This window comes from Hyperolius riggenbachi, chromosome 10, assembly GCF_040937935.1.
Source record: "Hyperolius riggenbachi isolate aHypRig1 chromosome 10, aHypRig1.pri, whole genome shotgun sequence".
Classification (NCBI taxonomy): domain Eukaryota; kingdom Metazoa; phylum Chordata; class Amphibia; order Anura; family Hyperoliidae; genus Hyperolius; species Hyperolius riggenbachi.
In genome coordinates, this window is record NC_090655.1 from 292,848,392 (window position 1) to 292,864,127 (window position 15,736).

The 15,736-nt window shown below is 54.9% G+C and overlaps 2 protein-coding genes across 2 annotated transcripts in view; both read left to right on the plus strand.

Moving 5' to 3' along the window:
* On the plus strand, nucleotides 1-15,148 carry LOC137535610 (zinc finger protein 572-like). The gene is made up of 2 exons (XM_068257466.1): nucleotides 1-636; nucleotides 13,766-15,148. Exons 1-2 carry the CDS (start codon nucleotides 48-50, stop codon nucleotides 14,548-14,550), a joined length of 1,374 nt encoding a protein of 457 aa, XP_068113567.1. The 5' UTR covers nucleotides 1-47; the 3' UTR covers nucleotides 14,551-15,148.
* Nucleotides 14,640-15,736, plus strand: part of LOC137537308 (gastrula zinc finger protein XlCGF17.1-like) — a 13,581-nt gene continuing 12,484 nt past the window's right edge. The window contains exons 1-4 of the mRNA XM_068259382.1: nucleotides 14,640-14,782; nucleotides 14,863-15,042; nucleotides 15,251-15,470; nucleotides 15,501-15,600. Of these exons, the coding sequence (XP_068115483.1) occupies nucleotides 14,640-14,782; nucleotides 14,863-15,042; nucleotides 15,251-15,470; nucleotides 15,501-15,600 (643 nt within the window). The remainder of the gene's footprint in view (nucleotides 14,783-14,862; nucleotides 15,043-15,250; nucleotides 15,471-15,500; nucleotides 15,601-15,736) is intronic.

Genomic DNA, 15,736 nt, shown 5'->3' on the forward strand with positions numbered 1-15,736 from the left:
TTAAAGAGGAAGAAGAAGAGACGTATGTGAGGAGTGATCAGCAGTCTATGGAGGAGGGTGACATGATGAGAACATGTAAAGAGGAAGAAGAAGAGACGTATGTGAGGAGTGATCAGCAGTCTATGGAGGAGAGTAACATGATGAGGACAATTAAAGAGGAAGAAGAAGAGACGTATGTGAGGAGTGATCAGCAGTCTATGGAGGGGGGTGAGATGATGAGGACATATAAACAGGAAGAAGAAGAGACGTATGTGAGGAATGATCAGCAGTCCATGGAGGAGGGTGACATGATGAGGACAATTAAAGAGGAAGGCAAAGAGACGTACGTGAGGAGTGATCTGCAGACTATGGAGGAGGGTGACATGATGGGGACAAGTAAAGAGGAAGAAGAAGAGACGTATGTGAGGAGTGATCAGCAGTCTATGGCGGAGGGAGACATGATGAGGACAAGTAAAGAGGAAGAAGAAGAGACGTATGTGAGGAGTGATCAGCAGTCTATGGAGGGGGGTGAGATGATGAGGACATATAAACAGGAAGAAGAAGAGGCGTATGTGAGGAGTGATCAGCAGTCTATGGAGGAGGGTGACATGATGAGGGCAATTAAAGAGGAAGACAATGTGACAGAGGGCAGAACAGGTGAATAATCAGCAGTAATATAGTATAAATGTGTATGTATATTGCTGGCTTGGCTGAGTCCATGCTCACAGACTGGCCTGATTCAGGAATATGCAATGTACTCCTATCAGATCTTTATCACCTAAAGCTATCATTCTTGGTTGTATTTGAAGACAGCTTACAAACAATAACAGTACAGACACACTGATGGCTTTGGAGTGTGTTCTGTTCTGTGGAGAGGGGGGGGGGGGGGGTGATGGGTGACTGAGAAATATCCAGCTACATCTCACAGTAGAAATACAATGCTGATCAGGCGATGACTTTCCAACTCTGAGAGTCACCCACTAAATTGTATTTACTGAATAGACTGGCTGGATAGATGAGGAAAAGGTGAGAAATAATAGAAAGTCCGATAAGTTCTAAATACCGTGTTTGAAAGTCCATGTGGCAATTGAAAGTCTTTGTCCGGAAAAGTCCAAGATGGCAGATGCCATGTGGCCAGAGGCCTTTGTGTGACGGAATCCAAGATAGCAGATGCCATGCGGCCAGAGGCCTCTGTGTGACGGAATCCAAGATAGCAGATGCCATGCGACCAGAGGCCTCTGTGACAGAATCCAAGAGGGCAGATGCCATGCGGCCAGAGGCCTCTGTGTGACGGAATCCAAGAGGGCAGATGCCATGCGGCCAGAGGCCTCTGTGTGACGGAATCCAAGATAGCAGATGCCATGCGACCAGAGGCCTCTGTGACAGAATCCAAGAGGGCAGATGCCATGTGGCCAGAGGCCTCTGTGTGAAGGAATCCAAGAGGGCAGATGCCATGTGGCTAGAGGCCTCTGTGACAGAATCCAAGAGGGCAGATGCCATGCGGCTAGAGGCCTCTGTGAAGGAATCCAAGATGGCAGATGCCATGCGGCCAGAGGCCTCTGTGTGACGGAATCCAAGAGGGCAGATGCCATGCGGCCAGAGGCCTCTGTGTGACGGAATCCATGATGGCAGATGCCATGTGGCCAGAGGCCTCTATGTGACGGAATCCAAGATGGCAGATGCCATGCGGCCAGAGGCGTCTGTGTGGCGGAATCCAAGAGGGCAGATGCCATGCGGCCAGAGGCCTCTGTGTGAAGGAATCCAAGAGGGCAGATGCCATGCGGCCAGAGGCCTCTGTGTGATGGAATCCAAGATGGCAGATGCCATGCGGCCAGAGGCCTCTGTGTGACGGAATCCAAGAGGGCAGAGGCCATGCTGCCAGGGGCCTCTGTGTGAGGGAATCCAAGAGGGCACGTGCCATGCGGCCAGAGGCCTCTGTGTGACGGAATCCAAGATGGCAGATGCCATGCGGCCAGAGGCCTCTGTGTGACGGAATCCAAGAGGGCAGAGGCCATGCTGCCAGGGGCCTCTGTGTGAGGGAATCCAAGAGGGCACGTGCCATGCGGCCAGAGGCCTCTGTGTGACAGAATCCAAGATGGCGGATGCCATGCGGCCAGAGGCCTCTGTGTGAAGGAATCCAAGATGGCAGATGCCATGCGGCCAGAGGCCTCTGTGTGACGGAATCCAAGAGGGCAGAGGCCATGCTGCCAGGGGCCTCTGTGTGAGGGAATCCAAGAGGGCACGTGCCATGCGGCCAGAGGCCTCTGTGTGACGGAATCCAAGATGGCGGATGCCATGCGGCCAGAGGCCTTTGTGTGAAGGAATCCAAGAGGGCAGATGCCATGCGGCCAGAGGCCTTTGTGTGACGGAATCCAAGATGGCGGATGCCATGCGGCCAGAGGCCTCTGTGTGAAGGAATCCAAGATGGCAGATGCCATGCGGCCAGAGGCCTTTGTGTGAAGGAATCCAAGAGGGCAGATGCCATGCGGCCAGAGGCCTCTGTGTGACAGAATCCAAGAGGGCAGATGCCATGCGGCCAGAGGCCTCTGTGTGAAGGAATCCAAGATGGCAGATGCCATGCGGCCAGAGGCCTCTGTGTGACGGAATCCAAGAGGGCAGATGCCGTGCGGCCAGAGGCCTTTGTGTGACGGAATCCAAGAGGGCAGATGCCATGTGGCTAGAGGCCTCTGTGACAGAATCCAAGAGGGCAGATGCCATGTGGCCAGAGGCCTCTGTGTGACGGAATCCAAGAGGGCAGATGCCATGCGGCCAGAGGCCTCTGTGCGACGGAATCCAAGATGGCAGATGCCATGCGACCAGAGGCCTCTGTGACAGAATCCAAGAGGGCAGATGCCATGTGGCTAGAGGCCTCTGTGACAGAATCCAAGAGGGCAGATGCCATGCGACCAGAGGCCTCTGTGTGACGGAATCCAAGAGGGCAGATGCCATGTGGCTAGAGGCCTCTGTGACAGAATCCAAGAGGGCAGATGCCATGCGGCTAGAGGCCTCTGTGAAGGAATCCAAGATGGCAGATGCCATGCGGCCAGAGGCCTCTGTGTGACGGAATCCAAGAGGGCAGATGCCATGCGGCCAGAGGCCTCTGTGTGAAGGAATCCAAGATGGCAGATGCCATGCGGCCAGAGGCCTTTGTGTGAAGGAATCCAAGAGGGCAGATGCCATGCGGCCAGAGGCCTTTGTGTGACGGAATCCAAGATGGCGGATGCCATGCGGCCAGAGGCCTCTGTGTGAAGGAATCCAAGATGGCAGATGCCATGCGGCCAGAGGCCTTTGTGTGAAGGAATCCAAGAGGGCAGATGCCATGCGGCCAGAGGCCTCTGTGTGACAGAATCCAAGAGGGCAGATGCCATGCGGCCAGAGGCCTCTGTGTGAAGGAATCCAAGATGGCAGATGCCATGCGGCCAGAGGCCTCTGTGTGACGGAATCCAAGAGGGCAGATGCCGTGCGGCCAGAGGCCTTTGTGTGACGGAATCCAAGAGGGCAGATGCCATGTGGCTAGAGGCCTCTGTGACAGAATCCAAGAGGGCAGATGCCATGTGGCCAGAGGCCTCTGTGTGACGGAATCCAAGAGGGCAGATGCCATGCGGCCAGAGGCCTCTGTGTGACGGAATCCAAGATGGCAGATGCCATGCGACCAGAGGCCTCTGTGACAGAATCCAAGAGGGCAGATGCCATGTGGCTAGAGGCCTCTGTGACAGAATCCAAGAGGGCAGATGCCATGCGACCAGAGGCCTCTGTGTGACGGAATCCAAGAGGGCAGATGCCATGTGGCTAGAGGCCTCTGTGACAGAATCCAAGAGGGCAGATGCCATGCGGCTAGAGGCCTCTGTGAAGGAATCCAAGATGGCAGATGCCATGCGGCCAGAGGCCTCTGTGTGACGGAATCCAAGAGGGCAGATGCCATGCGGCCAGAGGCCTCTGTGTGACGGAATCCAAGATGGCAGATGCCATGTGGCCAGAGGCCTCTATGTGACGGAATCCAAGATGGCAGATGCCATGCGGCCAGAGGCGTCTGTGTGGCGGAATCCAAGAGGGCAGATGCCATGTGGCCAGAGGCCTCTGTGTGACGGAATCCAAGAGGGCAGATGCCATGCGGCCAGAGGCCTCTGTGTGACGGAATCCATGATGGCAGATGCCATGTGGCCAGAGGCCTCTATGTGACGGAATCCAAGATGGCAGATGCCATGCGGCCAGAGGCGTCTGTGTGGCGAAATCCAAGAGGGCAGATGCCATGTGGCCAGAGGCCATTGTGTGACGGAATCCAAGAGGGCAGATGCCATGTGGCCAGAGGCCTCTGTGTGACGGAATCCAAGAGGGCAGATGCCATGCGGCCAGAGGCCTCTGTGTGACGGAATCCAAGAGGGCAGATGCCATGTGGCCAGAGGCCTCTGTGTGACGGAATCCAAGAGGGCAGATGCCATGCGGCCAGAGGCCTCTGTGTGACGGAATCCAAGAGGGCAGAGGCCATGCTGCCAGGGGCCTCTGTGTGAGGGAATCCAAGAGGGCACGTGCCATGCGGCCAGAGGCCTCTGTGTGACAGAATCCAAGAGGGCAGGTGCCATGCGGCCAGAGGCCTCTGTGTGACGGAATCCAAGATGGCGGATGCCATGCGGCCAGAGGTCTCTGTGTGAAGGAATCCAAGATGGCAGATGCCATGCGGCCAGAGGCCTTTGTGTGAAGGAATCCAAGAGGGCAGATGCCATGCGGCCAGAGGCCTTTGTGTGACGGAATCCAAGATGGCGGATGCCATGCGGCCAGAGGCCTCTGTGTGAAGGAATCCAAGATGGCAGATGCCATGCGGCCAGAGGCCTTTGTGTGAAGGAATCCAAGAGGGCAGATGCCATGCGGCCAGAGGCCTCTGTGTGACAGAATCCAAGAGGGCAGATGCCATGCGGCCAGAGGCCTCTGTGTGAAGGAATCCAAGATGGCAGATGCCATGCGGCCAGAGGCCTCTGTGTGACGGAATCCAAGAGGGCAGATGCCGTGCGGCCAGAGGCCTTTGTGTGACGGAATCCAAGAGGGCAGATGCCATGTGGCTAGAGGCCTCTGTGACAGAATCCAAGAGGGCAGATGCCATGCGGCTAGAGGCCTCTGTGTGACGGAATCCAAGAGGGCAGATGCCATGTGGCCAGAGGCCTCTGTGTGACGGAATCCAAGAGGGCAGATGCCATGCGGCCAGAGGCCTCTGTGCGACGGAATCCAAGATGGCAGATGCCATGCGGCCAGAGGCCTCTATGTGATGGAATCCAAGATGGCAGATGCCATGCGGCCAGAGGCCTCTGTGTGACGGAATCCAAGAGGGCAGATGCCATGCGGCCAGAGGCCTCTATGTGATGGAATCCAAGATGGCAGATGCCATGCGGCCAGAGGCCTCTGTGTGACGGAATCCAAGAGGGCAGATGCCATGCGGCCAGAGGCCTCTGTGTGACGGAATCCAAGAGGGCACGTGCCATGCGGCCAGAGGCCTCTGTGTGACAGAATCCAAGAGGGCAGGTGCCATGCGGCCAGAGGCCTCTGTGTGACGGAATCCAAGATGGCAGATGCCATGCGGCCAGAGGCGTCTGTGTGAAGGAATCCAAGAGGGCAGATGCCATGTGGCCAGAGGCCTCTGTGTGACGGAATCCAAGATGGCAGATGCCATGCGGCCAGAGGCCTTTGTGTGAAGGAATCCAAGAGGGCAGATGCCATGCGGCCAGAGGCCTCTGTGTGACGGAATCCAAGAGGGCAGATGCCATGCGGCCAGAGGCCTCTGTGTGACGGAATCCAAGATGGCAGATGCCATGCGGCCAGAGGCCTTTGTGTGAAGGAATCCAAGAGGGCAGATGCCATGCGGCCAGAGGCCTCTATGTGATGGAATCCAAGATGGCAGATGCCATGCGGCCAGAGGCCTCTATGTGATGGAATCCAAGATGGCAGATGCCATGCGGCCAGAGGCCTCTGTGTGACGGAATCCAAGAGGGCAGATGCCATGCGGCCAGAGGCCTCTGTGTGACGGAATCCAAGAGGGCACGTGCCATGCGGCCAGAGGCCTCTGTGTGACAGAATCCAAGAGGGCAGGTGCCATGCGGCCAGAGGCCTCTGTGTGACGGAATCCAAGATGGCAGATGCCATGCGGCCAGAGGCGTCTGTGTGAAGGAATCCAAGAGGGCAGATGCCATGTGGCCAGAGGCCTCTGTGTGACGGAATCCAAGATGGCAGATGCCATGCGGCCAGAGGCCTTTGTGTGAAGGAATCCAAGAGGGCAGATGCCATGCGGCCAGAGGCCTCTGTGTGACGGAATCCAAGAGGGCAGATGCCATGCGGCCAGAGGCCTTTGTGTGAAGGAATCCAAGAGGGCAGATGCCATGCGACCAGAGGCCTCTGTGTGAAGGAATCCAAGAGGGCACATGCCATGCGGCCAGAGGCCTCTGTGTGACGGAATCCAAGAGGGCAGATGCCATGTGGCCAGAGGCCTCTGTGTCACAGAATCCAAGAGGGCAGATGCCGTGCGGCCAGAGGCCTCTATGTGACGGAATCCAAGATGGCAGATGCCATGTGGCCAGAGGCCTCTGTGTGACGGAATCCAAGAGGGCAGATGCCATGCGGCCAGAGGCCTCTGTGTGACGGAATCCAAGAGGGCAGATGCCATGTGGCCAGAGGCCTCTGTGTCACAGAATCCAAGAGGGCAGATGCCATGCGGCCAGAGGCCTCTATGTGACGGAATCCAAGAGGGCAGATGCCATGCGGCCAGAGGCCTCTGTGTGAAGGAATCCAAGAGGGCAGATGCCATGCGGCCAGAGGCCTCTGTGTTACAGAATCCAAGAGGGCAGATGCCATGCGGCCAGAGGCCTCTGTGTGACGGAATCCAAGAGGGCAGGTGCCATGCGGCCAGAGGCCTTTGTGTGAAGGAATCCAAGAGGGCAGATGCCATGCAGCCAGAGGCCTCTGTGTGACGGAATCCAAGATGGCGGATGCCATGCGGCCAGAGGCCTCTATGTGACGGAATCCAAGAGGGCAGATGCCATGCGGCCAGAGGCCTTTGTGTGAAGGAATCCAAGAGGGCAGATGCCATGCAGCCAGAGGCCTCTGTGTGACGGAATCCAAGATGGCGGATGCCATGCGGCCAGAGGCCTCTGTGTGACGGAATCCAAGATGGCGGATGCCATGCGGCCAGAGGCCTCTATGTGACGGAATCCAAGAGGGCAGATGCCATGCGGCCAGAGGCCTTTGTGTGAAGGAATCCAAGATGGCAGATGCCATGTGGCCAGAGGCCTCTGTGTGAAGGAATCCAAGATGGCAGATGCCATGTGGCCAGAGGCCTCTGTGTGAAGGAATCCAAGATGGCAGATGCCATGCGGCCAGAGGCCTTTGTGTGAAGGAATCCAAGATGGCAGATGCCATGTGGCCAGAGGCCTCTGTGTGAAGGAATCCAAGAGGGCAGATGCCATGCGGCCAGAGGCCTCTATGTGACGGAATCCAAGAGGGCAGATGCCATGCGGCCAGAGGCCTCTATGTGACGGAATCCAAGAGGGCAGATGCCATGCGGCCAGAGGCCTCTGTGTGAAGGAATCCAAGATGGCAGATGCCATGCGGCCAGAGGCCTCTGTGTGACGGAATCCAAGAGGGCAGATGCCATGCGGCCAGAGGCGTCTGTGTGAAGGAATCCAAGATGGCAGATGCCATGCGGCCAGAGGCCTCTGTGTGAAGGAATCCAAGATGGCAGATGCCATGTGGCCAGAGGCCTCTGTGTGAAGGAATCCAAGATGGCAGATGCCATGTGGCCAGAGGCCTCTGTGTGACGGAATCCAAGAGGGCAGATGCCATGCGGCCAGAGGCGTCTGTGTGAAGAAATCCAAGATGGCAGATGCCATGCGGCCAGAGGCCTCTGTGTGACGGAATCCAAGATGGCAGATGCCATGTGGCCAGAGGCCTCTGTGTCACAGAATCCAAGAGGGCAGATGCCATGCGACCAGAGGCCTCTGTGTGACGGAATCCAAGAGGGCAGATGCCATGTGGCCAGAGGCCTCTGTGTGACGGAATCCAAGAGGGCAGATGCCATGTGGCCAGAGGCCTTTGTGTGACGGAATCCAAGATGGCAGATGCCATGCGGCCAGAGGCCTCTGTGTGACGGAATCCAAGAGGGCAGATGCCATGCGGCCAGAGGCCTCTGTGTGATGGAATCCAAGATGGCAGATGCCATGCGGCCAGAGGCCTCTGTGTGACGGAATCCAAGAGGGCACATGCCATGCGACCAGAGGCCTCTGTGTGACGGAATCCAAGAGGGCAGATGCCATGTGGCCAGAGGCCTCTGTGTGACGGAATCCAAGAGGGCAGATGCCATGTGGCCAGAGGCCTTTGTGTGACGGAATCCAAGATGGCAGATGCCATGCGACCAGAGGCCTCTGTGTGACGGAATCCAAGAGGGCAGATGCCATGCGGCCAGAGGCCTCTGTGTGACGGAATCCAAGATGGCAGATGCCATGTGGCCAGAGGCCTCTGTGTCACAGAATCCAAGAGGGCAGATGCCATGCGGCCAGAGGCCTCTGTGTGACGGAATCCAAGAGGGCAGATGCCATGTGGCCAGAGGCTTCTGTATGAAGGAATCCAAGAGGGCAGATGCCATGCGGCCAGAGGCCTCTATGTGACGGAATCCAAGAGGGCAGATGCCATGCGGCCAGAGGCCTCTGTGTGAAGGAATCCAAGATGGCAGATGCCATGCAGCCAGGGGCCTCTATGTGAAGGAATCCAAGAGGGCAGATGCCATGCGGCCAGAGGCCTCTGTGTGACGGAATCCAAGAGGGCAGATGCCATGCGGCCAGAGGCCTCTGTGTCACAGAATCCAAGAGGGCAGATGCCATGCGGCCAGAGGCCTCTGTGTGACGGAATCCAAGAGGGCAGATGCCATGCGGCCAGAGGCCTCTGTGTCACAGAATCCAAGAGGGCAGATGCCATGCGGCCAGAGGCCTCTATGTGACGGAATCCAAGAGGGCAGATGCCATGCGGCCAGAGGCCTCTGTGTGACAGAATCCAAGAGGGCAGATGCCATGCGGCCAGAGGCCTTTGTGTGAAGGAATCCAAGATGGCAGATGCCATGTGGCCAGAGGCCTCTGTGTGACGGAATCCAAGATGGCAGATGCCATGCGACCAGAGGCGTCTGTGTGGCGGAATCCAAGATGGCAGATGCCATGCGGCCAGAGGCCTCTGTGTGAGGGAATCCAAGAGGGCAGATGCCATGCGGCCAGAGGCCTCTGTGTGACGGAATCCAAGATGGCAGATGCCATGCGACCAGAGGCGTCTGTGTGACGGAATCCAAGAGGGCAGATGCCATGCGGCCAGAGGCGTCTGTGTGAAGGAATCCAAGATGGCAGATGCCATGCGGCCAGAGGCCTCTGTGTGAAGGAATCCAAGATGGCAGATGCCATGTGGCCAGAGGCCTCTGTGTGAAGGAATCCAAGATGGCAGATGCCATGTGGCCAGAGGCCTCTGTGTGACGGAATCCAAGAGGGCAGATGCCATGCGGCCAGAGGCGTCTGTGTGAAGGAATCCAAGATGGCAGATGCCATGCGGCCAGAGGCCTCTGTGTGACGGAATCCAAGATGGCAGATGCCATGTGGCCAGAGGCCTCTGTGTCACAGAATCCAAGAGGGCAGATGCCATGCGACCAGAGGCCTCTGTGTGACGGAATCCAAGAGGGCAGATGCCATGTGGCCAGAGGCCTCTGTGTGACGGAATCCAAGAGGGCAGATGCCATGTGGCCAGAGGCCTTTGTGTGACGGAATCCAAGATGGCAGATGCCATGCGACCAGAGGCCTCTGTGTGACGGAATCCAAGAGGGCAGATGCCATGTGGCCAGAGGCCTCTGTGTGACGGAATCCAAGAGGGCAGATGCCATGTGGCCAGAGGCCTTTGTGTGACGGAATCCAAGATGGCAGATGCCATGCGACCAGAGGCCTCTGTGTGACGGAATCCAAGAGGGCAGATGCCATGCGGCCAGAGGCCTCTGTGTGACGGAATCCAAGATGGCAGATGCCATGTGGCCAGAGGCCTCTGTGTCACAGAATCCAAGAGGGCAGATGCCATGCGGCCAGAGGCCTCTGTGTGACGGAATCCAAGAGGGCAGATGCCATGTGGCCAGAGGCTTCTGTATGAAGGAATCCAAGAGGGCAGATGCCATGCGGCCAGAGGCCTCTATGTGACGGAATCCAAGAGGGCAGATGCCATGCGGCCAGAGGCCTTTGTGTGAAGGAATCCAAGATGGCAGATGCCATGCAGCCAGGGGCCTCTATGTGAAGGAATCCAAGAGGAGCAGATGCCATGCGACCAGAGGCCTCTGTGTGACGGAATCCAAGATGGCAGATGCCATGTGGCCAGAGGCCTCTGTGTGACGGAATCCAAGAGGGCAGATGCCATGCGGCCAGAGGCTTCTGTATGAAGGAATCCAAGATGGCAGATGCCATGCGGCCAGAGGCCTCTGTGTGAAGGAATCCAAGATGGCAGATGCCATGTGGCCAGAGGCCTCTGTGTGAAGGAATCCAAGATGGCAGATGCCATGTGGCCAGAGGCCTCTGTGTGACGGAATCCAAGAGGGCAGATGCCATGTGGCCAGAGGCCTCTGTGTGGCGGAATCCAAGATGGCAGATGCCATGCGGCCAGAGGCCTCTGTGTGAGGGAATCCAAGAGGGCAGATGCCATGCGGCCAGAGGCCTCTGTGTGACGGAATCCAAGATGGCAGATGCCATGCGGCCAGAGGCGTCTGTGTGACGGAATCCAAGAGGGCAGATGCCATGCGGCCAGAGGCCTCTGTGTGACGGAATCCAAGAGGGCAGATGCCATGCGGCCAGAGGCCTCTGTGTGACGGAATCCAAGAGGGCAGATGCCATGCGGCCAGAGGCTTCTGTATGAAGGAATCCAAGAGGGCAGATGCCATGCGGCCAGAGGCCTCTGTGTGACGGAATCCAAGATGGCAGATGCCATGCAGCCAGAGGCCTCTGTGTGACGGAATCCAAGATGGCAGATGCCATGCGGCCAGAGGCCTCTGTGTGACGGAATCCAAGAGGGCAGATGCCATGTGGCCAGAGGCCTCTGTGTGGCGGAATCCAAGATGGCAGATGCCATGCGGCCAGAGGCCTCTGTGTGAGGGAATCCAAGAGGGCAGATGCCATGCGGCCAGAGGCCTCTGTGTGACGGAATCCAAGATGGCAGATGCAATGCAGCCAGAGGCCTCTGTGTGACAGAATCCAAGAGGGCAGATGCCATGTGGCCAGAGGCCTCTGTGTGAGGGAATCCAAGAGGGCAGATGCCATGCGGCCAGAGGCTTCTGTATGAAGGAATCCAAGAGGGCAGATGCCATGCGGCCAGAGGCCTCTGTGTGACGGAATCCAAGATGGCAGATGCCATGCAGCCAGAGGCCTCTGTGTGACGGAATCCAAGATGGCAGATGCCATGCGGCCAGAGGCCTCTGTGTGACGGAATCCAAGAGGGCAGATGCCATGCGGCCAGAGGCCTCTGTGTGACGGAATCCAAGAGGGCAGATGCCATGCGGCCAGAGGCCTCTGTGTGACGGAATCCAAGAGGGCAGATGCCATGCGGCCAGAGGCCTCTGTGTGACGGAATCCAAGAGGGCAGATGCCATGCGGCCAGAGGCCTCTGTGTGAAGGAATCCAAGAGGGCAGAGGCCATGCGGCCAGAGGCCTCTATGTGACGGAATCCAAGAGGGCAGATGCCATGTGGCCAGAGGCCTCTGTGTGAGGGAATCCAAGAGGGCAGATGCCGTGCGGCCAGAGGCCTTTGTGTGACGGAATCCAAGAGGGCAGATGCCATGTGGCCAGAGGCCTCTGTGTGACGGAATCCAAGAGGGCAGATGCCATGTGGCCAGAGGCCTCTGTGTGACGGAATCCAAGAGGGCTGATGCCATGCGGCCAGAGGCCTTTGTGTGACGGAATCCAAGAGGGCTGATGCCATGCGGCCAAAGGCCTTTGTGTGACGGAATCCAAGATGGCAGATGCCATGTGGCCAGAGGCCTTTGTGTGACGGAATCCAAGAGGGCAGATGCCACAGAGTGTGGACCCAGAGCTTCTGTGCTCTGGCCAGTTATACCCCCTGCTCAGCAAGGAGGAGTGAGGGGGTGGGGATCCACACCCCTAGAGGACCTGAGATGAGCCAGTCTTCTTTATTAAAGGACAACTGAAGTGAGAGAAGTATGGAGGCTGCCATATTTATTTCCTGTTAAACAATACGAGTTGCCTGGCAGCACTGCTGATCTATTTGGCTGCAGTAGTGTCTGAATCACACCAGAAACAAGCATGCAGCTAATCTTCTCAGGTTTGACAATAATGTCAGAAACACCTGATCTGCTGCATGCTTGTTCAGGGGCTATGGCTGATAGTAATAGAGGCAGAGGATCAGCAGGATAGCCAGGCAACTGGTTTTGCTTAAAAAGAAATACAAATGGCAGACTCCATAGCCCACTCATTTCACTTGTCCTTTAAGAAAGCAAAAATGTGCCTGAAATATGAGATGTGCTCTATCTCAAGAAACATACATGTTATGATAAAGATTTGTGTCTGTCAGGATTTATCAAGAGCAGTGATATCAAACATGAGTGAGCTGGGGTGACTTGTGACCCCTAAATGCCTATCTCTGATTGGCAGGGCTTACTGTGATTTTGGAAACATTCAATCGTGTGGTTTGTTCCGAATGTCTGAAATATTTGCGGTCCAAAGGCCGGCGCCCTTTCAAAAGTCATATTCATGAGAAAAGATTGACTTGATATTGGTGGGGTGAATAATGTTTTGAGCTGACTGAGGCAGAAGGCCAGCTATGTGCTTAGCATATGCCAGGTTGCTTTGAAGCTCTGTAGCTGTGACCGTGTTGGAGACAGCTTTACTTTGCCAGACCCGGTTTTACGATCTCTGCTGAAAGGCGGTTTACAAGTTTGTCAGCAGGGGGCTGTGCTTTCCAGGAAGAGCCTGTTAAAGGACAGCTGAAGAGAGAGGATTATGGAGGCTGCCATGTTTATTTCCTTTTAAGCAATACCAGTTGCCTGGCAGCCCTGTTGTTCCTCTGCCTCAAATACTTTTAGCTATAGACCCTGAACAAGCATGCAGCAGATCAGGTGTTTCTGACAGTATTGTCACATCTGACAAGATTAGCTGCATGCTTGTTTCTGGTGTTATTCAGACATTACTACAGCCAAATAGCTCAGCAGGGCTGCCAGGCAACTGTTATTGTTTAAAAGGAAATAAACATGGCAGCCTCCATAGTCTTTTCACTTCAGTTGCCCTTTAAGGGACCAGGGATAAATTAGCTCCTTTCGCCCCTTTGACGTAACTTCTGAAAGCTTCAACTAAAAGTCGGGAGAGATTTGCTAACATGACACTGCATTTGAAATAAGTGCGCTGGGAAATCTGCGCACAAGGCTTTCGAAAAGTGTTTGCGACTCAGGAAGCCGTCACACAGATTTCTTGCTATAAGTACATAGAGGTCTGTTGTCACAGGAGTAACACATTGCTGCCATTGTCTCATCAAGCTCTACAATTTACTGCTTTCCATGTGTGGCCAATGCTTTAGCTGTAGGGAGGGGCAATGACATGCAAATAACCCTGAGATGGTGCAAATTGTATACTAATTATATGCAAAGTTATGCAGCTGCTGTATTTGGTTAATTTCCAGTCTGCATAAACTTTGCACCAACTTGGAATTATCAGCAGCTCACTGACCGCCTCTGATGATAATTGCTCCTCCCCTCAGAATTCTCTAACAGGAAGTGATGATGTTTCTCTATTTGCAGCGCGGAGTCCCGGCATCAGGAACCTCTCAGAGACTCGTCGCTCTGTATCCACAGACTGTACAACGGATGATGATGTCACTGGACAAGAGTCTCCTGCAGATATCCTGGTGACCCCAAATATTCCCCCAGACTCCCTTCACCTGTCTAACACTGAGGGGCCCCATACCCAGCACAGCTCTCGCACTGCTGGAGGGTCTTATTCCTGTTCCACGTGTGGGGAATATTTTATTGGGAAATCACAGCTTGTCAATCATGAGCGATCTCACACTGGTGAGAAGTCTTTTTCCTGTGCTGAGTGTGGGAAATGTTTTGTAAAGAAATCATATCTTGTCAGCCATGAAAGATCTCACACTGGTGAGAGGCCCTATCCATGTGCTGAGTGTGGGAAATGTTTTGCACATAAATCACATCTTGTCAGTCATGAGAAATTTCACACTGGAGAGAAGCCCTATTCATGTTCTGAGTGTGGGAAATGCTTTGTAAATAAATCAGACATTGTCAGACATGGGAGATCTCACACTGGTGAGAAGCCGTATTCATGTGCTGATTGTGGGAAATGTTTTGGGCAAAAATCAAATCTCATCAGACATGAGAGATCTCACACTGGTGAAAAGCCCTATTCATGTGCTGAGTGTGGGAAATGTTTTGCAAGGAAAACACATCTTGACAAACATAAGCAATCTCACACTGGAGAGAAACCATATCCATGTGCTGAGTGTGGGAAATGTTTTGCACAGCAATCAACTCTCATAAAACATGAGAGATCTCACACAGGGGATAAGTAAGGGTCAGTGATAGCTTTGCCTCCAGTGAACCTAAAATTGGCCACAGCACACTGCTCTCCATCTCCCCAGCATAGCAGGCAGTAGGGGGGATGGAGAGGGGGAGTGCAGCAGCCAATAACAGGCTTGTTCAGTTCCGTCTATCTCTCTCTCATCACTGGGAGAAGCTCTATTACTGCACTGAGTGTGGGAAATGTTTTGTACAGAAGTCACACTGGGGAGAAGCCCTATTCATGTACTGAGTGTGGGAAATGTTTTGGCTGGAAATCCCATCTTGCCAGACATGGGACAGCATACTGCTCTCCATCTCCCCAGCATAGCAGGCAGTAGGGAGGATGGAGGAGGGGGGGTGCAGCAGCCAATAACAGGCTTGTTCAGTTCCGCTTATCCCTCTCTCATCACTGGCGAGAAGCTCTATTACTGCACTGAGTGTGGGAAATGGTTTGTACAGAAGTCACACCTTGCCAGACATGGGAGATCTCACACAGGTGATAAGTAAGGGTCAGTGATAGCTTTGCCTCCAGTGAACCTAAAATTGGCCACAGCATACTGCTCTCCATCTCCCCAGCATAGCAGGCAGTAGGGGGGATGGAGGGGGGGGGGTGCAGCAGCCAATAACAGGCTTGTTCAGTTCCGTCTATCTCTCTCTCATCACTGGGAGAAGCTCTATTACTGCACTGAGTGTGGGAAATGTTTTGTACAGAAGTCACACTGGGGAGAAGCCCTATTCATGTACTGAGTGTGGGAAATGTTTTGTTCTTAAAGCATCTCTTGTCAAACATGAGAGAACTCACACTGGTGAGAAGCCCTATTCATGTGCTGAGTGTGGGAAATGTTTTGTTCTTAAAGCATCTCTTGTCAAACATGAGAGAACTCACACTGGTGAGAAGCCCTATTCATGTGCTGAGTGTGGGAAATGTTTTGTATATAAATCAGACCTTGTCCGACATAAGAGATCTCACACTGGTGAGAAGCCATATTCATGTGCTGAGTGTGGGAAATGTTTTGTATATAAGTCAGACCTTGCCAGACATGGGAGATCTCACACAGGTGGTAAGTAAGGGTCAGTGATAGCTTTGCCTCTAGTGAACCTGAAGTGGCCACAGCATACTGCTCCCCATCTCCCCAGCATAGCAGGCAGTAGGGGAGGATGGAGAGGGGAGTGCAGCAGCCAATAACAGGCTTCCTC

Coding starts and splice junctions, on each gene's coding strand:
- LOC137535610 (XM_068257466.1), top strand. CDS start 48: ATGGAGGAGGGTGACATGATGAGAACATGTAAAGAGGAAGAAGAAGAG. Junction 637..13,765: donor TGTGACAGAGGGCAGAACAG/GTGAATAATCAG, acceptor CTCTATTTGCAG/CGCGGAGTCCCGGCATCAGG.